Source organism: Protobothrops mucrosquamatus, unplaced genomic scaffold (genome assembly GCF_001527695.2).
Source record: "Protobothrops mucrosquamatus isolate PMUCROS unplaced genomic scaffold, P.Mucros_1.0 scaffold3575, whole genome shotgun sequence".
NCBI classification, from domain to species: Eukaryota; Metazoa; Chordata; class Lepidosauria; order Squamata; family Viperidae; genus Protobothrops; species Protobothrops mucrosquamatus.
Window position 1 is genome coordinate 33,129 of NW_015389540.1, and position 24,800 is coordinate 57,928.

At 36.8% G+C, this 24,800-nt stretch overlaps 1 protein-coding gene across 1 annotated transcript in view; it reads right to left on the reverse strand.

Annotated features, from left to right (window-relative positions):
* LOC107297895 (N-terminal EF-hand calcium-binding protein 3-like) overlaps positions 1–24,800 on the reverse strand; it is a gene marked incomplete at its 3' end in the record, with an annotated part of 70,734 nt that overhangs the window by 31,213 nt on the left and 14,721 nt on the right. Inside the window, exon 2 of the mRNA XM_015827251.1 lies at positions 1,742–1,766. Within this exon, the coding sequence (XP_015682737.1) occupies positions 1,742–1,766 (25 nt within the window). The remainder of the gene's footprint in view (positions 1–1,741; positions 1,767–24,800) is intronic.

The following is a 24,800-nucleotide window of genomic DNA, read 5'->3' on the forward strand; positions in this document are numbered from 1 at the left end:
TAAGATGGAACTTCCAGTTAATAAACAAAGAGGTCCAAAGTATAGGATCATGAAGCTTAGTTAAAATTCACTCCTGAACATGTTAAATAAGGTTGGTCTCAGTTTTCCATTTAAAAATTGGGAATATCATGACAAGTGTTGTGTGAAACAAAATAGAAAAGAAGCCTTGCAAAGTATATTTAAAATGAAGCAAACATGAATTGTGAAATAGATTTCATCAAAATAACTTTGAATAAAACAACATCGAAGTCATAAAGTTCTGAGCAATTTCTTGGGAGTGAGAGGGATTGAAATATAGGGAATCTAAAGGCTAGAGAAGAAACCTAATGCCAACAGAAGATAAATGGAATGAATGGATTGACTGACGTAGAAAGAATGACTGACAGACAAGACAACATATTTTTTATGAATAAGGGATATGATATGAGCAAGCATTATCATGGTAAGCAGAGGAGAAATGCATGAAAAAAAATCTAGGAATTAAAAATCCACCATGGGTTGCAAAATAGGTTGCTAAGGCTATAAGTATATTACATCATCCCATAGGCTAGAGTTTATTTATTATTAACAAATTTAGGCAGCATTGAAACTTAGTTTTCATATATGACAACCTTAACAGAAAAATTTGGAAGCTGTGAGGTTCAGTATAGGATGTAAATCTGGGATCTGAAAAAAAGAATATTCAGATCCCCATAAAACTATAGGTAGTCCTATGCAGGGCTTTTTTTTCTCATAGAACGCCCAGAACGGAGTTCCGGCACCTTTTTTGGATGGAACCTTTTAGGGTAGGCAAGGCGGGTTGTATGACGTGTGTGAGTTCCAGCACCTTTTTTTTTTTTTTACAAAAAAGCATTGGTCCTATGACCATTTGTTTAATGACTGTTCATAGTTATGACAGCACTGAAAAAAAGTGACTTAGGACTGGTCCTCACACTGATCCATATGATCACGTGATCAAAATTCAGGTGTTTGGTCTTTGCAACAATTGTAGCATCCCAGGCTCATGTGATCATCATTTATGACCTTCCTAGAGGGATTCCAACAAGCAAAGTCAATGGGGGAAGCCTGATTTGCTTAATAAGCACATGATTCACTTAACAACCACGGTAACAAGATCACAAACTTGGTCATGCAGCCACTTAATGACTGCATTGCTTAGCGATGAAAGTTGCATTCCCAACTATGATTGTAAATCAAGCACTACCTGTTATTACATTTTCTGGATCATTTTCAGCCAGTTACTGTCTCTCAACCTAATCTTGTGACGAGAGAAAATTGGGGTATGAGGGAGAATTGTATCTGTCAGCTTGAGTTTCTCAGAGGAGAGTTGGAGTAGATTTTTTTTTTCAATTCTGTTTTAAAAAGGATATTCTAGAAAACCCAGGATTCTATTAGATGTCTTGATTGCCCATCTCTAGCCTTTGAAATAGGAAAGGCTGTATAGTGGAGTCCCTGAGGCACTCTGAGCTTAATTGTTTGCTTGCTGACATTTCATTACTTAGCCTCACCAACACACACACCCCAACCCTACCAATACTGGCAGTGCAAGTTACTTATAGAAATAGGGGGCAAACTGAACACTCATAGCACTTGTTGGGTAATAAAACTTTTGCAAGCAAATAACTGAGCTCAGAGAGCACAAATACTTCACAGTTCAAACCTGAACTACATATATTCTATTCAAAAGACTGTATAAACAACTGGCATTGCTTAAAAAACAATCATGTATTCATTCACTTACCATTCTTGTCAGCTCTTCGAAAAATCTGAAAAGAAAAACATGTTTTCAAAACAAGCTTTGTATATGCATATCACTATGTGCATGTCTGTGAATCAAAACCCACCCATGTTCAAGATACAAAAGCATCTGCAGAGTAAACCAATTCCATTGATGTGTACAGAACATATAAAGCCAGGAGACTATGTGTCCTTTTAAAAGAAGACAGCTCCCTACTTAAACCTGCTCTCTAGATTAAGGACTTTTATTACATTTCATTTAATACATAACAGTTTTACATTTGTACTCAAAATTTCAAAGTAATTAAAATGAAAATGTAAATGAAGACAAATAGATTTTTTTTAAAAAAATTAAAATGATAGCATATTATTACTCTATACAGTCATTAAGAGTAGTTGGTAGTAAAAGAAATGCTGAACATAGAAAAAACGCTTTTGTCATCTCTTGTAATCCATGGATTACTGCAATTCATTTTATACTGGTCAGCCCTTGATACCATTTGTAATCTACAGTTGGCCCAGATTGCAGCAATGTGATTAGTACCAGATTCAACTTGGCTTGCCCATGTGACATTAATACTTTGTTAATCCCACCTTTCTAATTTTTCATGGCTTAGGACCTGAGTATTTCCAAGACCATCTTCTCCAAGTAGAACCTTCTTGTCTAGTTAGATCTATCAAGAAAAGCTTGTCATGGGTCCTGAACCCTTGGGAGACCTGTTACCAGGTACCCCAAGGTCGAATCTTTTCCTGGGCAGATCCCTTCTTCAGAATAGCATATACGCAGAGATCAAGGCAGCCCATTCTTGCTTGTGTCCCACACAGTGGCTAAGATCTTGCAGTTCTGGAGGGCTTTTCAAGATGATGGGAATTATTAAATCACTGCTAAAAATAGATTATTGAGTTTATAATAAGGAATATTTTTGTCTTGGTTATGTTATGTTTTGGATTATTATTGTATTTTAATCCTATTTCAGTACTGTAATGTTCTATAAGGCACTCAGAATCAGTTTCAATTGGAATGTCATATAAATCCTAGTAAGTAAATAAACAAGTCATTAGAAGGAATATTCACATTGTGCGCCTATCTGATCTCAATGGATATATCATTGTACAAAGTAGGAGCTAAAACAGAGAATTCCAAATTATACTGTAGAACAGTTCTATATTCACTATGTGAACCTGTGGTCCATATGCTACATTAGATCAGGATTTCCTACAGTGCACTGTTTGATACACAATGATCTTCCTCATGACCAAATTCAATGTGCTATTCACAAGTCCTGGAGCTGGTAAAACCTATTATGGTATAAAATTTGCTACTCTCTTCTGGCAATCCTATTATGCTAAGATATAATAACAATAAATGGCACTGTCTCTATTTATCCACATTGAGATGGATTTCCCTGATTTTGTTTCACTTCTATCCCACTAAATGTCAGCAGCTTGTAGAATATATCACCAATCACTTTCCTTGACATGGATTGGGCAGGGGCTGGGATGGAAGCGATTTTGTCATATAGCTAGACTGGTGGATTTAGTCACTTATCTAAACTCTGCCTGATTTTACACAAATGTTTTATTGATTTCAAATTTTCAACAACTTTAAACAAAGAAGATTTGGTTTCAAATATACCATAATAAAAGATGACCTACACTAACAGTTATATTTTGCTACCAAATGGAAAAAAATCCTTGAATCTAACAGTAGAAATGCATAAATTCCTTGACCACAAACAAATCAGGAAAAACCATCTTACCCCATTTTAAAGATCAACAATTTTCTGTTGGCATAGGTTTGCAGAGAGATCAAAATACCTGCAGAAAACTGTAGTTATTTCCACAATGGGATGTCCAAAAAAATCACAATGGTGGCCACAACTGTATAATTTGGAAATGCCATCTGCAGATGTGTGTCAAAAAAACAAGATGACACTTCCAAATTATACAGTTGTGGCCACCACTGTGACTTTTTCAGACATCCCATTGTGGAAATACCTACAGTTTCTTTCCCAGATGAAAAAAGAGGCAAGCTTCTAACACCCAAATTTTCATAATAGAGATTCAATGTCAAGCATTGAATTTTCTCTGCCATTACCTGTTCTGTGTTACCAAGAACCAAAGTCTTCTGAGTAAAGATACTACATATTTGAAATATATACAAGACTGGCAATGCATTTGTTACAGAGTTAAACTCACCAGTATGCAAAAGGATTAGGGGTATAATCTCTGGCACCATAGTGTTCATGAATGTGTGTTTCATTGCATGGAAGCTAGCAATGCCTTTAATTCAGTACAACACAGGATTGTCTTCTGGAGATAAGGAAAGCTGAATGCAGATAACAGTTCAGGCATGATATAAGGATTTACATACAGTACGTAGCCATCATGCATACCCTTTTCTACATGAACAGTGGCATTTACAACGAAGACATGGAATAAGAAATAGCAAAACAAGGACATGAAATACACGATATAAGAAAAGGCAAGAAAACATTGGTAAGCATTGTTCCTACCAACCCCATTCACAATGCTTTTTCATGCTTTTCTATCCCTGCAAATCATCCTTACAAATATCCCTATATACCACTTCTCACTTCTTTCTTTTGGAGAATAGTTTAGCTTTCTTGTTTAACCTACTTCATCCACTTCAAAAAAAATATGCTTTCTTTCTTTTCCCCCAGAGAACTTTATTGAATTAAAAAAAAAGAAAATACAAAAGAAAAAAAAATTCAGTCAAAAATCAGTTTGCATTTCCTTTGTTCTTTTAACTGTTCCTTGCTATCTTTGGTTACATTTTTTTGCGGCAATCTTTTTTTCTGTATAAGCATTACACAATACCTTTCTCTCTTTTTCATTTTTAGAGCAGTTGCTTTCTTACACGCATTATCCAGAGCCTTTTTCATTTCAGTGTTCTACAAAAATCAGATTTCATACTTTCCATGAGTGCAACTCTGCACACTTCTGTGCATAATTCTTTCAATTTGGTACAAGCAGTTTCCCTAACCTCTTTCCATACATGCACTTTCCATTCATTCTGTTGAGCAATTAATCTATTTTTTATGCTGTTCTTATTTTCTATTTCGGTGGTGGTTATATTTTACTCTAATTTATTTCAGTTTTTTCCTTCCTTCTACATCACTGCTGCCCAAGTCCACTCTTTCTACTACCCAAACTCGATTTGCCCCACATTCAAAGCTCTCTGTATCCTGCACTTACATTCTCAAGTTTTGCTTCCTTTAATGTTTGCACTTATGAATAAATTAATACTCCAATTATATATTTGAAACAAACAGTCCTTTTTCTAAGCAAATGCTCACCAAACAATTACCGTTCTTATTCACTCTTGGGCCTCCAAATGGCCCAAATATTTTTTCAATATTCTCTCATCTTGATCCATCTATAATTTAACAGAATACTCTTTCTCCCTCTCTGGACCCCATATATTCAGTAAATTGCACATTTTTTCTTCAAAACGCACATCTGGTTCTGTTATTATTATTCTCTTAGTAGTGTGTTAAGTTAAGAGCTTTAGTCAGAGAATGAAAATAACTTTATAACTGAGTATAGAACACAGCTGAGCTTCTCACAGCTGATAATTGTCAAGGTTAAAAAAGTCTTATCTGTAGTCTGGGCTTCCAGCCAAATCTCCTTTAGACAATAACAAGTTGTAATATCAAACCTAGTCACAAGATGTCACCAATACCATTTAAGGTTTTTTAAATCCAAAATTTTTATAATTCTTTTTCCAATTTTATTTCTTTTTTGTAAATAAAAACCAAGATCTTCGATAAAGGTAAGAAGTCTTTTGGTCCCCAAATTTTAGAAGCATATAGATCCAGTTAGATTAAAGTTATTCTTAACTTCCCTGGATAGTCAGTCGCCGCTATTGTTAGAGGGTGGAATAAAAGTTCCCTTCCCTCTCTCCTCACAGGGGGGAAGATACTTTGGGTAGCTTTTGCAGGAGAAAAAAAATACTGGGGATTAAAGAGAGGTTCAGATCTCAACCAGTCTCATCTGCGCTACTTTGGAGTGTCTGGTGGTAAGTTTGACTTTGGCTGTCTGCAGCCTAGTGATGAGCCATATTTCTATGGCCGGTCTTTCATCTGCCAGTTTGGAGGGCTGCCCCAGATCAAGCAGAAGAGCTAATGCCCTCTCATGATCAAGCAGGGATCCCCTCCTTGCTGGTCGCCCCTACAGGGTGACTTTGGACCCTTTCCAGGGTTCCCCACTAGTGCGAAACTGAACACGGAAGATGGAGCTCACCTTCCAGTGGCCGCGATGGCAAACTGGAAGTCTCTTTTATTATTATTATTCATTGGAATATATCATGCTGGTATCATTAACTTCTGGATCTTACTTTCATATACATTTACAATAAACTAGAGGACATCATCCACAGGTACATGGAGCATATAGACCAGAATTCCATAAGAATGCAATATTTAGATTTTCATGATCATTTTTAAAATGGAAATAATAGCAGGTCCTTGATGCTCTCTGAGCTTAGTTGTTTTCTTGCAGATATTTCATTACTCAAACTAGTTAATATTATCAGTATCTTGGACGTGTCTTTTTCTTCGTCAAAACAAATAAACAAACAAAACAGTCCAGTTGTCTTTTGAAGAAAAAAGCACCTTTGAGACAACTATGACCTGGATGACTGAGAATCTCCACAGACATTATCAGTGCTAGTAAGGAGTGAGGTTTGCTCTCAGTTTATGTTCCAGTGTCTTGCCCTATCAGTGTTGGTGGGGATGGTCTTAGAGATTCTTTGTTGGGCTGTTTACTTTTGGCTTCTTTGGCCATTCCTGGATTGGGGGATGGTTTAATTGATCGTTAGTCTGATGTTAATTTTAGAGTTAATCTATGCTCATCTGGATGCTGATTGCTGGTGGAAAGGTGTTTTGGTTTTTTTCTTCTCTTTTTCAACCTTGAGCTACAAATAGCCCCTTTTATTGGAATGAATGGCTACTGCTGAATAATATATGAATATGGTAATCTTAAGGGGGAAGGGGAAGCAAATAATCCTTTCCTTTCCTGCTTATCATTATAGACCCCAGGAAGGAGAAAAAGTTAATTTTTCCATCCCTGCCTACCAAATAAGATTTTGTGTGTTTTATTCAATATGTATACTATCTTACTCCAACCAACGCTGGGGGGCTCACAACAATATATAATATAAACACAGCATTAACCCAAACAGTACAAAAAACCCTTCAAAATAATCATGATGGCAATTCAATAACAAAGCAAACATAAAATGTAATAAATGGGTGTATGTGTCTCATCTACTCTACCTCAAGAGCTGGGTAAAGAGCTAAATCTTTAAGGAATATTTTCAGGGTGGGAGCCATATGAATCTTGGGACATCTCATTCCAGAAGGCAAGCACCTGCTTGGAATAGGCCAATTGAGTAGGACTTATGTCCCTATGGGGGAAAGTGGCACCAGCAAGTCAAAAGAATGATCTGTTCATGTCAATGGACCAGTATTAACTTTCTCCAATATTAGATCATGTCACGAGTGCCCTGAGACTAAAACCAGATGTAACATGCAGCCACTGGTATACAATGGCCAATGGATGACTTGAGACAGACCAGGGTTGCCATGGAGGCCATGACCTCCTAAGTTTCTCTGGATTCAGTATCACCAGTGACAAATTGAAGTCTATAAGCACCAGAATGGGAATTCAAAGTGTTCCCAAAATTCTACCTCCCTTCACTCAATTCTATAACATTATGATGGTTTCTGATACAGAGGAACAATAGATACACATAAAACCGCCTTGGCTTTCTTAAGATTGATTTGTTCATTTATTTTTTGAGACATATTTTCACAATGAATGCAAAATGAAAATGAAAAAGGCTCATCATTGAATATCTTCTGTTTTGGCATCTCTGACATATAGAGTTCATGGGCAATTACAAATTTTGCCACCGAAACAAAACATCTCTGTGTAATCGCTAGTGTTGCTGTAAGAAATTAATTAATCTAGTTGTTTTACTAATATGAGGTTATGGGTACCTGTGGGAGCAGACTGTAAATCATGCAACAATGTTATCATAGTATTAAAACAATGTTATCATAGTATTAAAAGATAATTGTGCATTTTTGAAATGTCAATTAGAAAGAGTTCAGAAAGTTCTACATTTAATTAAAGAATTATCAATTGAGTCAAAATTTCTCTCACCACAGAAAAAAACCAGTGTTCTTCCCCCAACACTGGTTTTTCCCCCCAGAATACTTTCTTCTTGAGAAATATTGTGGTACGCAATATTTCCTTGTTACCTGACCTCACAAGATCACCGTCTTTCATTCGACCTATCCCTATGTTTACCATTGTTTCTTAAGTTGTGATTCCTGCTGGATTTGATTGAGTGGGTAATCACAGACACATGCACAAAAAAGCTTTATTAGAAAGGGGAAAATAGAATCCCTGCAAAAAGTCTTTCAACTGACAGCATCAAAGGCTGTTGTTTGATACCAGGAATGTATCAAAAAGAAATGAAAATGTTTTCCTTCATAAAAGAAGTGATGAGTTTCAGTCCGGCCCTCATTGGAAATAACTAAAAGGGACAAATAAGATAGTGTTAGGACAACAACTCGCATCATGGGCATCAATGTGCTGACTAAGGTATTGGAGAATGGCTGCAATGCATCTGGAGAATAGCAGGAAGGGAATGGATTGCATGACACACACATCATACTATAATGGCCTTCTAGAGAATCATAAATCAATTGATGTAAACTTTTGTGTTCAACAGAAGAGGAACTACCTGTAACCTGTTTCAGTGTTAGCTCCTCATAAATTATTGCCTAGTTTTCTCCCTCAAGCTATATAAGATAAATTTCTTGGGTCTGAGGTTAGAGTGGAATGTATATGCTGTAAATACACTTGTCAGAAATTGGAGATTTCAAAACAGCAGATTTTCTTCATCATATTTTAACAAGGGGGGGGGGAGAGAGGGAGAGAGACTGCAAGAGAGAGAGAGAGTGCCCAGGGCAGTCTCTTGCTGCAAATCTAGTCCAAGCTGGCACATGCTTTCAGTCCATATGCAAAATTTTCCCTAACTGGAAGAAGAATTTTCAGCACTGATGATAACTAGGCTTATTGTCAAACAGAGGAAGAACAAGAAAAAGTACGCAAAGGCACACTAGGTCTTTTTTGAGACAACATAAAGCTTATTGTGAAATAGAGGGTATAGGAAGGATCTTGAAGGACAGAAGAAACAGGTGCTACCAAGGCAACAGTCAGATAATAGAGGCTTGAATTAAAATCAAGCAATGTCTCAGACAAGTCCTTATCTAGTTCACTTGAAGAGGAGATGAGGGAGAGGAGAAGCACATTCAGAAATGCAGGAGTCTGTTACTAAAGTTAGTTCAATAAAAGTAGCCCTGATCTTTATAGCAGACTCATATTCTGGTCTTGATGGGTTGACAGGTACCCAGCCAGTTATAGGCCAAGAGAATATTCATATAGTTTGGGTTTGCTTCTATTGTCATAATTGGGTCGTAAATTTACAAGATTCCCAACATGATTTTTGAGCGACTACTGATTGTCGGAAATTAATAAGCTCTTCTTGCTTCTATCCTCAGCATCTGGAATTTATCAGGGCAGCAAGAATTCTGCATACTTTGAGCATGAAGAATTATCACAGAATATTGGAAGGATATTTTGATATGTGCTTTTTATCAGTCTTTGAATTAGTTCATTTTTGGCAGAAGGGCAAGGGGACGTGTACAATAGCAATAGCACTTAGACTTATATATCAGTTCACAGTTCTTTACATCCCTCTCTAAGCAGTTTACAGAGTCAGCATATGGCTCCCAATAATCTGGATCCTCATTTTACCAACCTCAGAAAGATGGAAGGCTGAGTCAACTTTGAGCCGTTCAGAATTAAACTCGTCAGTGAACAGTCTTAGCCCTATCTATTTATGAAACAACTTTCCAGGCATTTTTTTGTTTCTGTTTTTTATATAATATTTCATAAGGTCATTGTAAGCTTCTTCTGATCATTGAAACATAAAATGGAATGTAGATAGATAGATAGATAGATAGATAGATAGATAGATAGATAGATAGATAGATAGATAGATAGATAGATAGATAGATAGATAGATAGATGAGAGAGATAGATGAGAGAGAGAGTGAGAGAGAGAGTGAGAGACTATGTTGTTATTGGAAAAAAATCTGGAGATGGAATAAATTTCTTGAATCATAGCAAAGGGATTTTAAAAAGGCAACAGCTGAGGAATTTATTTTACTTTGTCCTTCCTCCTTTCCTTCTTTCCATCCATTCATATGGTTGCCCATCTCACAACAACTCTGAGTGGCTTACAATATTTAGAAACAATACAAAACATAATATAAAACACAGCAACATGTGTAGCAGCTGTATTGGGAAAAGGAGCCAAGGGATTTACTGCTTAAGACAGTTGGTTCACTCCATCCCATAGTAAGATGATGAGTAAATTAAAAGAGCATAAAAACATCAGAAGAACATAACAGGGCTGTTAGATCAAATAACCATCTGATCTAACCATTCCAAGATGCAAAATTTAGGAAGCTCACAAACAGTATTTCAGGGCAATAAACATAGTCCATTGCTGCTTCCTAGCAAACGGCATTTGAGATACAGTAAGTTGCTTGTGATATAGAATATACCCAGCAAGACTAGATCCTTTATCCTCAGTGGAAATGTTTAGTCTTTTTTGAAACCCAATTAAATCAGAGGCCACAAGCAACACATAAATTAATGCTCTTGATACTGTGTGGTATATAGTGCTTAAATTTTATTCTTTGAAATGTTTCATGGTTCTGTTTCTAATTATAATGGAGTATTTCAGTAGTAGATTTCCTTTCCATTACAGAGAAATGAGCATGGTTTTTTTCATGGTCATTCAGAATGGCTATGCCCTAGTTCTTCAGGTTTATTATTATGTTGTTACACAGCATGACTCTCGAGGGGATGAATTCTTTTTTTTTTCATTGTTAATTAATCTTGATAAACACTGTGTCCAAACAACAACTCTATATACCTGCTATTAAAAAAGAATGATGCAAGGAATCCTCTTCTCTTTTCTCATTCCTTGCAATCAACCCAACCTATAACTGTCTCCAGCCTTGTGCTTCTCCTCCAGGTTCATTTCTATTCTGCTGATCTTCTAATGTCTGGTTTCTTGCCAACAATTATCATTTAGCACACACCAACACCTAGCAATGCATTCGGCAGCCATTTTTATGCTAGCTTTAAACAATACAGCACTGAAAGGATGATAGAATAGCTCATAGGTATCCTGTTTATTTCTGTGAGCAAAAGAATTATGGTGGATTTTTGTCCTCTCTACTGTTGAGCTGGAGATAAATGGAAACAGCCCTAGCATTAAAAAAAAAAAAAAAAAAAAAGGCTGTGCAAAGCAGGGCTAAGAGAATAACTTGGATACAGCACAAGTTCTTCTCATTGAGTTTGATCTTTTCAAAACACTCCTCCCTTTTGCAAAAAGCTATGTAAAGACTCAGCTGTGCTTTGCCATTTTACATGTGCCTGGTGTGTGTGGGTGAGTGGGTAGATAATAAATGTGTCTACTATTCCATAGCTTTTAAGGGTTATTGTTTGCCTGGGAATTTCTAAGTAATATTTTTCTCCCTACCAAATGAAAATGTTAATGTCAACTAACATCTTCCCCAGCATTCATGTTCCTTACAGTTTTATACTCTCTTACATACACACATTCATTTAAATATACTTTATATTCTTCTAAAATAGCCTGTTGGGTAGCATCTTTTCTGGTCTATTAACTATTTCCTGCTTAGCTCATATTGACTTAAACTCAATTTATATAGCCAAATATTTCTGTGTGTTTATGTATATAACTAATTGCATGAGAAGTACAATAGCTTCTATATTAATCAATTGTAACAGATATAGAAAAATTAGCTGGTAAATGGTTATATAAATTATGGACAATTTCACAGTACCTGTCTGTAAATAGTTGTTGATGTTGATGTGGTTTTGCATTTTGCTTCCCAAGAGAAATATTGGATTGATTATAAATGTATAGAATTATTAAAGCATCTCTGCAGTACAAAATTCAACCATTCAGGCCTGGACTATATGGCTTGCAAAGAGTTCAGAAGAGTTCTCTAGAAGAGAAATCTCAATATTGCTTCAGAGTAAGTTCCTGAAAACAGAAAAGAATCTCATGGCATCTTAGAAACAAACAAATTTATTTTGCCATTAGCCTGTATGGATCCCTCCTATTTAAGTAATCCACAAACTCTTATACTAGTTTCTAAAGTTCTGCAAAAATCTTCTCTGATATTTTTTGCAAAAGACTAACATGAAAACATAGCTTGATATCCTTTGAGAGTATTTTAGCAAGTTAGGTTAATTTCAGACTCTGACATTAGTGACCTTACAATAAGCTCTTGTTTCAATTCTAACATTATTTCATTGATTTCAAGTGGAACCTTCTCATATACATTATGCTAAATGGGTATTCTGGGCATGCTTGCAATTTTTTTACAATTGTTTTTACAATTGTTGGAAGCCAGCTAAAACCACTGATACATGTTTATCATATAGACAGAACATATGGCTACTTACCAGGAGATAAGCCCCTATAAACTATAATGGGCCTTAATTCTGCTTTAGGATACACATACAAAATGGCAGTCTTACAAATTACCCAACACCCTTTTAATAAGCTCTTAGATTATTGGGTACTCACTGATCATGTTTTCCCTTTGCTGACATATTTCTACAAGGTAGGAAGTTGAAGTGACCTAAGCTTCAAGGTAGTATAATTGAAGGGCTCTTTAGAAAGACATCTCCAAGCACAGAAATTCAGTGACTCAATACAATATGAGACTTCCATACTGCCAGCAAAAAATATAATAGAATCTCACATTATAGAAAATGGGAGACAAGGAGAGAGCAATAATCATTCCTGACAAAAATGTTTCAGGTTCTTGCATTTTCGTTTTCTTCTGAAGCACAATTACTGCTCATCTTTTTCCCCCTCCCCTCCCCTCCCCTGCAAGAACAGCTGTTGGTAGGTCTATAATAGCATCTCACAGTGTGTTGGCATTTTGAATCCCCACTGTGGGTACAGGTAGGGTGCAATCTGCAGGTGGGATGTATTTGTCCCTCATTTTCTAATAAAAACTTCACTATTGTACATTATCTTGTCTAGCTGCAATGATTAAGAGCCGGACTGCTACACAAAAAAGATGCATTACAATTGTCTGGGCCAGGGAGACCATTTTCCTAACAAACGTTCATTTGTCCTGTACAGACACATTATTTTATCATCTTTTATTAAATATGAATTCGTTTGGCAGTTGTTCTTTCTTCTGATCCACAGTCTTTGAAATAGTGATGCTATAAATTGTGTTCCGTAATCAGCATCTGAATATCTCATGTCAAGCGGCTGTGTGGCTTTTTCTTCCACTTCTGAAAAATCATGGCCTATCTAACTACAGGGATTCTAATTCTTCCAGAAAGAGACTATACAGAAAATGTTTCTGATATTCATTCATAGGTTGCAAAGAGCAAAGGAAAAGAAAACGAGTAAGTGACTAAAAGCTAGGAAAACTGGATTTATACATTTCACTAAGCATAATGTCATTTCTTCCATTTCAATTTAGCGTGATATGTGAATCCATTTTTGTGGTTTGTAACCTATGATTTATGGTTTTATATGTATAAATCAAACCAACTTGGTTTGTTCAGATTGTGTTTAAAAGAAAGATGTGTACCTATGTTGTGTTTGTTTCAGTTATATTTAATTTTAAGTAATGTAAATAGTCTTAAATCTATTCTACATGTTTTTATCACATTAACTTTACTATTTGGTAAAAACATATGGTGAACTTTGATGACCATAGCCAAGGCCTACGGGGATGGGAGGATAGGATGAAAGTATGCAGTTGTGGGCCAGAAAAAAAACAAACCATGGCTTGGCATATAAATGGGCAGCCTTTTTGCTGCCAAGATTTCTTTCTTTTTGGAGAAAGAAGGGCAACTCTATAATAAGAGGCATTTTACGCTCTCTATGGAAAACAGGAAGCCAGTGATAAGTAGGGCTAGCCCAAATATTTTGACTTTTTCATGGAAGAAATATAATGTAGCATTCAAACATGATGCAGTACGTGGCCCAACTGGGCCTAAGCAAAAGGAAGATAAAGTTGTTGTTGTTATTATATTTTTTGAACTGTTCTCAAGAGCCAGAATTTTAGCGGGGGAAAATCGGCATGCCAATGCTGCCATTTTATTGCTACTGTGTAAGAGCTGGGGCTGAAGCAGAACACAATCCTTCTAGATCCCCAAAAATCATCTCTAGAATCTCTAATACTTAGTGGATGCATATTACTGCCTGCTGAGTTTCATTAGTGCAGGACTCACTCTTTGTTATTTTCCTTCTGACTGATTTTCAGTAGATAACGGACTGGATGTCAGGAGGAGGTAGAAAAATCAACAAGAAGGAAGCTGTCATTGCATTTCTTAATACAGGGATAAATTCTGACTAGAAAATTATAACTTGCCATTCCCAGCTCTACTAACTCCCTTAGAACAAAGTCTACTTAATAATAGTTATCTCAACTAGAATTGATGTGTAAGAATGGATCACAAAATGGGTCACTAAATGACAGCTGAAATCCTCCCTTTAAGAATCAGTATTAGCCCCCCCCCCCAGCCAAACAGTTAAACATTTGTAGAGAGTGGCAATATCTGCTAAGAATCAAGTTTTTATAGAACATTTGTCAGTGCATAAAGTTACATATTTTGGGGACTTTTTAATTTTCTATTTTAAATTTAAATATGAATGACATAGAGAAAAAGCAAAAAATAATTACTGATATTCACAGTTATGTGAAAGCCTGCATAGTCATCTCCAAGATCAGCCTTTCCATGTTTGAAGCATTTGAAGAAGGAGGAAGTTGGTACAGAAGGTTTTTGTTAAACACTAAAGCAATATAAATAAAAACTATATACGGAATGAAGCCAGAATAATTTCTGATATTTTTTTGCTATCCATATCCCCCATCTTCTAGGATTTTGTGAGATAAACATAGATGATAGAAATGTGGATGAGAATGGAGGTGGGAAGAGGGGGAGGGAGAGGTAGAAAGAGAGAGAGAGGGAGGGAGAGAGGGAGAGAAAGAAAGAGCATGAGAGAGAAAGATCACTCACACACACTACTAGCTAGCAAGCACCAGTCATAATACTACTGGTAAAAATGGAAACGAGACTTTTCCCAACTGTGTACAAAAGCTTTGCAATTTAATTTGTCCATTGTACCTAAAGTGCATTTACTTTTGGCCAAACAAAAAGGTAAGAGTGGGAGGTCTCAAGCGTCCTATCCCAGAAGTCTAAGTCTTCCTGTTTCTTGCAGTGTTCTAATCTTTAATTAGAGAATCAGAAACAATGTCACGTTAGCTCCATTTCTGACCCCAGTCTCCAGTTTCTGACTTGGATTTTAAAAGGTTAAAAAATGATCTCCATAAGGGGAAGGGCTGACACATCTTTAGCTACATCATTAATCCATAGTTAATCAAGAAGATTAAACTTGAGAGACAAGGTTGTTGATTTTAGCTGCCAATCTTGTATTTGCTGGAGAGGGGAGAGCATCACAACAGCTTTATTAATAATGGAACCACCCAGGTCGGAAAAGGAGGATGCATTGAGGTGCTGTGCAGGTTGGGAAGGGTGCATTGGAGTGCATGAGTGGTGCTGCACAGGTTATGGACAGTATGCAGCATGAATGAAGAATGGGGTGCACTTCGGTGCATGAGAGGTGCTGTACAGACAGGGAAGAAAGTGTTCAAGAGGTGCTGCACTGGTCAGGGAGGGCATGTGTGGATGCAGCGCAGAGTGCATGAGTGGCTGTGTGGCATGAGAGCAGAGCAGGCTGGAAGGGGTTGCACAAATGGGAGAGACTTACCTGAGCAATTTGCAACCTTGTCTGCCAGCATTCCCATTGCCAATGTTCCCTGCTGGCTTCCCACAAACCAAGGCTTGGCTTGTGGAGAGCTGGCAGAGATCATTAGCAACCACAAATGAGTTTACACTTCCTGCCAGCTTCCCCATTGACTTATTTCTGCTTATTGTCTTATTAAGCTTTCAGGGACAATTGGAAATGACAATCACATGACCATAGCTGGTCACGGCCATATGGTGGTGCTGATACAGCCACAAATTCCTCAAATTTCATTCTCGCTATAAGTTCGCCCATTTGAGGTACCTTGGTTCAAAACTTGTTACCCCCCATGAAACATTGTTTTCCCCAATGGAAGGTTACAAACTGGCAAACATGCTGTTTTAGTAGTATATAGATTCCTCTCCTCACTGCAGTACTGAAAAATGTCTTCCTTTATTAGCACATAATTGTAAATATGATAAGCTGAAGACAATATATATAAAAGTAAATGGACAGCTTATATCTTGAAGGCTAAAATTTACGTATGGGATAAATTGGGGGAATGACAACCATTCAGCATAGAATGAATTTGCCTACCAAAGATTCCACTTTAAAACTCCAGAGAGGATTGGAAGGTTTTTTTGCCTGAAACATTGGAAAATCTGTATCAAAATGTATAGATGTTGCTGGGCTAAATCAGGAGTAGCCCATCTTTTGATGACTTCTTAACTTTGGGGGGGAACAAAGGTAATGTGGAAGAAGCAATAATACAAAATGATTGAGCTTTTATCAGGAACGTGAGCAGAGCCAGGTTTTTCTACTTTTGTCTGGGATTGGGGAAAACAGAAGTGCAGCTTTCTTTCTTTGTAAATGGTAAGCCTATTATAATTTTAATGGAATTTTCCATCTCCAAATGTTAAGAAACTGTTCGGTCAATTTTCAGCAATTGTGCCACTGAATTTTAGCAGCAGAGGGTAGGAGTCTAGAAGATACAAGTGCATGAGTCAGGGATCTTACATTGACCACTCCTGGTTTAGTGGAGCATTGTCCATGACTCTAAGAGCAGGGACATAATGATTGTAGGAAGTAAATCCAGTAATGATGACTCCAGCAAATTAAATTCAGTGTTTGTCAAATGGACTCAGTAGTGCTGGTCCCATTTTAATTTTCCCATAATGAGTTACATAAGAGGTTGAGACACTTCCTAATTGTTCCTAGAATTACTTCTGTTCATTAGTAGTAAGAGTCCATCAGTCTTAATAAAGAAAAGAATTAACTTTACCAGATGATAGGCTTTTGCTTCATCACATCAAAATGACCTTTCCTCCTAAAGTAATTCAAGATAAAATATTTATTCTTGCCTTGTTATATTATGAGGAAAAAAGCAATGATTTTCTTCAGCAGGGCCTCACCGGTGGAAGGCTCTGCAAAATGGATGTCCTCAAAGTCAAAGGAACAGAATAAATATAAGAAGTTGCTTTGCAGTAAAGTTGCTGGTCTATACAATTTTGCTTGAGACTGAATAGCAACAGTTTTTCAAGTGTTCAGACAGGGTTTCTTCTCAGCCATATTGAAACTAACAGGGATCAAATTTGCAACTTTCTGCATGCTGAAAGCATATTTGAGGAGAGAAGTGGCAAGGAGAAGGAGTACTGAATTGTTTTTCCTGGTGGATATTTTTCTACTCCAACATTTTCTGCAATCTGTCTTGACCCATCAGGATTTTACATTGTGGATCTGCTTAAAAATATATATATCTAGAACTGCAGGAAGAAGGAAGCAATTGATACAAATAATTTAAAGGAACAACAGAAAAGCAGAAGCAGGACTTAAGCATTTCTTCTCCTGCTGTTTCTGCATTTAAAAAGTGCTTTTGTTGTTGCCACTGCTTGAGCATTAATAGATGTTTTAGCAGGTGATATTATTTTAATTTGTTGCTATATTTTAGAATGCCTGTAGAATGCCAGGGCTAATCTTTTGCTCAAGGGTTAAGGAGGACAGCTTGACATGCTTGCAAAAGTGATTCTCATTTAGCCTTCTCTTGGCTTCCATCCATTCTCTCCTTCCCCATGGAGCCAACACATCTTTGTGATGAATAAGATTTTATTCTAGAACTTTCATCACCACTTGAGTGGGTCAAAAGGCAGAATTATTGTTTTAGATAATATTGGGTGAGTCAGCATCAACCCAGCATGACTCTTGGTTTCTAGCCTGAGTTTACCAGCAAGACAAACTCTATATGCTGCATCCTGATAAGGCTTGTGGCCTTATCACCACAGAGATGGGGGAAAGGGGAATCTTAGGAGCATGAGGCAGTGGTGGGATTCAGCTGGTTCACACCATTTCGGCAGAACCGGTAGCTAATTTTTTGTTGCCCAGGCCCAGAATGGACTTCTGGAAGCAGCATCCACACAGAGAACCGGTTGTTCACATATTTGAATCCCACCATTTGCATAAGCTTGAGCCAGTGAGGGAAAGAACAGTGTTTCCTCAGAAAGAAGTTCCTCAAAAACTCCCCCCCCCAAAAAAAAAACTAAGTATGGAAACAGACTGTTACTTGCAGTGGTAATACCCTAAGACATTTTCTCTTCCCACCCTTTTTATTCATTCATTCATTCATTCATTCATTCATTCANGAGAGAGAGAGAGAGAGAGAGAGAGAGAGAGAGAGAGAGAGAGAGAGAGAGAAGAGCAGGGAGTGGTTGAGAAAGCCACTAAGGGACAAGACTGACCCAAAATCATGTCTGCCTGTCTGTTAGTCTGCCTGCCCCTCTCTTTATTTATCTATCTATATCTATTTTCTGTCTGGTTGTCTGTCCATCCAGCTATCCCTTCCTATCTCCTGAAAAGTATTCTTTCAAAAGTTATTAATTTGAATAATATAATTTATTTCTGGTCAGATATATGTAAGTTGATATTATAACAGTCTAAAACAATAACTAAAATTACGTTTTTATTTTAGGAAAGATTCATTTGTAGTGATAGCTTATACAAAGAATAGTGTTACTTTCACAATATCACCATCAATAAAAAAGATTATCTCAACTAAATAGCTAAAACTGTTCAAGAGGCACCACTGACTCTGATCCTGTTGTCAGTTTCATGGCTATCCTCTTCCTCCACAGACTTTTTAATTCCTAACTAAAGTTCTGTAAGTATCAAGTCTCCTAAGAGCCATCTTTATATCTTAAATATTAATTTATATTCACAGAAATCAAGGCAAAGACAAAGAAAAATAATTGAGAAAGGTTGCTTGCAAAAAACATAAAGCTACCTAGAAATGTCCAAGATCAGTGTGCATGAAATAAACTGCCAACCTAATTTATTGGTCTCCAAGCAAGAAAAAAATATAAATACCTTTTTTCCCATACTTTTTTGAGTATGTTGGATGAAAATTACATAAATATTATCAGACAGCTTCTCAGAAACAGATTTATTTCTATACTCATTAATTTTCCTAAATCCAGATGATTCTGGATGGGAAATGATGGTAAACACATTGGGCAAAGGTTTTGAAGCGTTACTTGATTCCCCTTCTCAGCCTCCAAGGTCCTCCCCTCAACTATAAAACCCATTTTACTTGAATGAAATTTTCAGAAAGCCAAATTCTTGTATCAGTTTCATAATGCCAATTTTTCTGCTTCCCTAACTCAATCATAGAATGTGCACAAAATGACTCTATGCAATATTTTTTTCCAGTCATCCAGTCCAGTTTTCACCTGACCAAACTTCAACAGGGCAGCTTCATTCTCTATTGCTGAAAGATATTTATTTGCATTATTATTTTCAGTTATAAAGCTCTGCCTTCTCAGCTCAAAACACTTCAGAAAAAACTAAAAGCCTTCAAAGAAAATGGCAGTGTATTCATTCTAAAGGGAGCACTCATATCTTTTTTATACAGATTCAAGAAGTTCAGAACTTCAAACCAAAATCCAGGAACACCTAAGGCTGACCTTACAATGTAACAATGATCAGAATATCAATTCCATACAAATTCGTACACCCAAATATTGTTCCTCTTAGGTTCCTGCCTCAGATTTAAAGTGACAGCTTGAGAAATTTCAGCATTCTTACACAAAACTATTATGATTCTTAGGAGTGAGACCCTGAGATCTCATAGGATTGCTTGAAATCACATGAGATTATCAATGTAAAAAATGTTTTACTCTGATTTTGGGGTCATTCAATACCTTAAATGTTTGCTAATTCTTGCTCAAAGCATTTTCATATATGATCTCATCAAAGCTTTTTGACTCCCATGCAAGTTCTGGGCAACATTATTATTTAACTATTGTATGACTATATAACACAATACAAGGGAAGGTTGATCACATAAATTCACCTAAGAAGCTCATGTTTGAGCCAAGAGTTTGAACATATATCCAGTTTAAAGCTTGGACTTTCAATTTCTACAGTGATATTACTTCATCCAGTACTTCATACTGGATCCATTTATAAGTAGGAAGTTAGCTTAAAACTGTATTACACAATAAAGTGTAATTGTGTAAACTTCAACCATGAAAAAGAGAGTAGAGTATGAAATCAGAATATGAAATCAGAAAATCTACACTCCTACATGTTCCTCATTTCCTCACCAATTGAATGCTTTTAGTATTTAGGTTCCATCTGCACCAACAAAAAAAAGTTTATCCTGTACAATTTTTAAAAAATCTGTTTAGCACTTGGGTGGGAAAACTCCAGGGAAAGCAAGAGTTCTAGATTAAACTGAGAAACCCCAACAACATCCCAGAAGGCAACAACACAGCACTCCTGAGTTGTTACTAGGATATTTAATTTAATTTGAAGCAGGCTTTGGTTTATGTATTTCATTAATGACCCAGTTAACACCCAAATTGAGTCATGTTGATAAGGCAAGTTTAATGGGAAAATCAGACATCCAACCGGTTTGAAAATGAACGACAAATTGGCCTATCGAATTCAAATAACAGGCCAATTCATTATCAAATCAGATTGCTAAAATCTTGCATTATTTCATTTCATTCTTGGCTGAAATGGCACTAGATTTCCTGTGTGAATACTGAATTCTCATGTAATGTTGCAATTCTTATTTTAGACTTTTAATGTCCTTAATTAAAACTACACTTTATATTTCAGGATCCATGGAGACCATCTTAAGTGTCATAGATGTTCTAAAATTCATTGGTGCCATGATAATGATCTGTGTCTTACAGCTTGGACTTCTATGACTGTCTCCATATTCTGGTTCCCATAAAAATAGGCTTACTCTCTCTTCTCCCATCCCTAGTAGGTTTCCATTTCCTAAGATGTTTATTCATACTGTCTTTCAATTTTTGTGCCCTTCAACAGCAAAGCCTCTGAACTCTGCATAACCCAATTGCTAAATAGAATGTGGTCATTGTATAATGGTATACAGGTTTTTACTAAAACATCAACGTCAAACTACCAATTAAATCAGCTGTGTCTCATTGTTCTGAAGAACAGAAAGTTCTGAATTCTGATTTTTTTTCCTGATAGTACATTTTAAGAGTAGAAGATGAAACTGTAAAAACAAGTAGCTCCTCTACAGAACAGTCTCTGTAACATCTGATTTACCTGTCCCCAATCTGCCCCCATTCATTATATAAAGAACAGGATGCATTTTATATTCTGATAATAATAGCAATAGAAGCATCAGATAGAACAGGTTTAAATAATATAGGCCTCTCTGCCAATTCCTTTATCCCCTGGCAACCTTACTATCTCTTCTAAAACTTCCTGCTGCTTAGCAATAACACCTGCTGCCTGCTATAAGCCTGTTTTCTTTTGCAATGCTCGTAGGATTTTTTTTGCAAAGAAACAAAATACACCTAGAGATAACAAACACATCCTTCTGGGCACAGTAAGCATCATGTTCACAGTTACGGGAAACAGAAGACGAAGTTGCCATAGAAGTAGCCAGGTCACATAGGTTCAAGTAGGAACGATCTCTGCAAAGGAAAAAGGTAACACTGACACATTTCACCACTTTATAGATGAAGAGGTCTATCTGTGTGCAAGTGTGTATGCGAGTTTCTCCTATACAAATCTTCTCTGCAGATCTTAAAAATAAGATACACTGTGCCAGGTCTATCACTGATCTGCCAAGTTATGAATGAAAAGAATTAAAGTTTATTTTTACTTATTAATGAAAAGAAGGACTAGGAGTTACACGATAACAGTGTTCCAATATTTGAGAGGTTGCCACAAAGAAGAGGGGGTGTTAGAACCCTGTCTTTCTGTGGGCATGGGGTTTCTTGTTCTTTTTGGTTCTGCCATTCTCCTGGGGGGGAGGGGGAAGCTTGGGGTTGCTGATGTGTATTTCCTTTGCTCTGTTCCTTGCTCTATTCCTCTTTGATGTTTCTCCATTGGGGTGAGAATGGAATGTGCCTTTGGACATCTGCCTTATCTCCGAGTGCGAAAGAAGCAGCGCGGAGACCAAACAGTCTTAGAAGCGGAGCCTTATTGCCCTGTTTCCACAGCATTTTCACACCTGTGGATTGGCCTGTTTGAACCATCCAGATGGACAGTTGGGATGGGATTACTATTGATTCTTTTGACCTATTGATTCATGCAGAAACCCTCAGATCCTGCCTCCTATTCCTGCTGTCAACATCTCCTAATAAAAGTTCCTTTTGAAATGATGTTCATTTCAAAAGTTCTGCTTTCTTGGTAGGACTGATTGAGGCAGGTCCTTACAGGGGGTCAACTTATTCTCTAAAACACCTGAAGGCAGGACAAGAACTAATGGAAGGAAACTAATCTAGGAGAGAAACAACCTAGAATTAAGGAGAAATATATGATTCCAGTGTCAAGTGTCCTAGGTTTAATCTCTCTGGCATCACCAGATACAGCTGAAAAAATGCAGCTGAAATCTTTGATAGTAACCAACAGTCACTTGACAAGGCCAGGATAGAGAGCTCAGCATTGACGATATATGGAAGCTTCCTAGGTCTCTATTCTAAAAAAAAAATAAAAATCTGAAAGGTGTTAAAGTCCAGCAGTTGTTTGAATTTGTATCTATTAAGCAGCATTTGTGAGTGAGGCAGAGAAGAAAAGAGGGCCGTGGCTGTGTGAAAAACTACAGATTAATTTAGATGATATTTTAGGGACAAAAAATGGTCATTAAAGGTCAGTCTGGAAGGGGCTTCTGAAAACCTGGTTCTTTTAAAAGTTCTGAATTTCCAGTCTCCTTAGATTTTTACTTTCTTTAAAAAAAAATGTCTATACTGCATAACCACAACTAGATGCCTTGAATGCAGATACAGTTCAAAATCAAGTCACCTCCAGTAATCTGGAATCTTCCAGTATCTAATGAAGTGAGAATAGTTTTGCATTGAAAATTTGAGATGGTTTTATTTGAATATGGCAGCCCAATTTCTTACCAGAGCATAATGTCCTAATCACATTAAACATATGCAACAAGAGCATAGTTATTTCTCAGCAAGACTGGCTCAACCTTTAGTAGAGTGAGGTAACTGTCTCAGGTAACTGATTCGGATATTTTGAGAAGTCAAATGATTATTTATTTTTGGGATTTCTGCTGTGAGATTTTCCTTGCAAAGCCCTTAATAAGTTGCCTGACTTCGGCTACAGAGCACCCTGCCTTTGATTGGTGAGAAGTTTCTTTTGCTCTTTTACCTTAACTAAGAAAATGTCTTGCTCTGGCTCTGATTTCCAGGGCCCTTCTGGGGGGAAAAAATCGTGGTTCTTTGGAGTTTTAAATAGCTTAGCAAAACAACAGTTGTGAGATCAATTCTCTTATGTGAATCTTTTCAGGGCCAACAGTATGTGTTTCCAACATTTTTTAGCTGGTGGGCACAGTTAAAATGTTAAGAATATGTTATAGGTTATATTCAATACCCCACCATCCTTTAGGCTAGCAAGTTGTTTTCTATCAATGCAGATTATCTTTATTTTTTCTTTCTTTTGTTTGTTTGCTTTAGGGAGGGCAGGGGGGGCCATTTTTAAATTATCAATCATTTTTAAACCATTATCTAAAAATGGTTTTGTGCTTCTTAAGAACACATCAGAATTCCTATTTCACAAGGTCTGTTTGCAGCTGGCAGAAAATGTATGATTTATTTTTCTATGCAAGTGTTATTTTTAAGCTAAGTACTATGTATCTAAATAATACTGTTTGAATCAATAACTGTCACATTACTTCTGACATTGTTTTTCTCCTCTAACCAAACTGGCTTTGCAGACTTTTGAAGCAATACAAGAAGCCCACTATAGTTATCACTTAGAAGAATTAATATGAGCAACACAAGTGGCTACATTTCTTTTAAATCAGACTCAACTATATAACAATTATTTGTGTTCTTCCGTTTCAATGTACCCTAAATGTGGTATCTCATTAGCATACATAAAACAGATGTAAATTTGGTATCTATCATTACTATAAATAGAATCTAATGTAAATACAGTAACATTTTTATGCAAACATTGGAAAATCCTATTTTTATATTAGTCTCTTGACTGTTCTACTAGAGTCTTCTGAAGGACTGATTTACTGCCCTACATTAAGAATTTCATGAATACAATAGTAGGAAAAAGGCTTTCATTCATTTCAGAACTTTATTGGACCTCTCTGGCTTTGATATTGGGCAGAGGTACTCTTCCAATTAAAATACATTTTAACACATCTTTTTTGGTTATAAAGCACTTCATACAGCAAAATCATAGCATTAATTATTAGATGTATGTGGTGTGTGTATGTGTGTGTGTATACACATATGTACATAAACATGTATACATGTGGGATCGCAAAATCCCGGGGTCCCGCTCCCTGCAGGACGGTGGTGATGTACGTTGGCCTAAACCAACGGGCCTCGCTTTAGATCAGGAAACACATGGGCAACATGCTTCTTCAGGTGAGATGGCAGGCAAAGACCCTCAAGCCTCTCCGTGCCTCCCTTTTATTCGTACATTAGCATGATCAAGGGGGGGGTGTACAAAAGGACAATAGGGGGATGGCTCTCCATTGCCATACACAAAGAACAGGAAACTTAAGTCAAGGAGGTACTAATTCAAGGTAAGCTTAACAGGAGAAATGAAACTTAAATCAGGAAACGAAACCTAAGGCAGGCAGGTAAGCTTTTCAGGAGAAACGAAACTTAAGTCAGGAACCAAATGG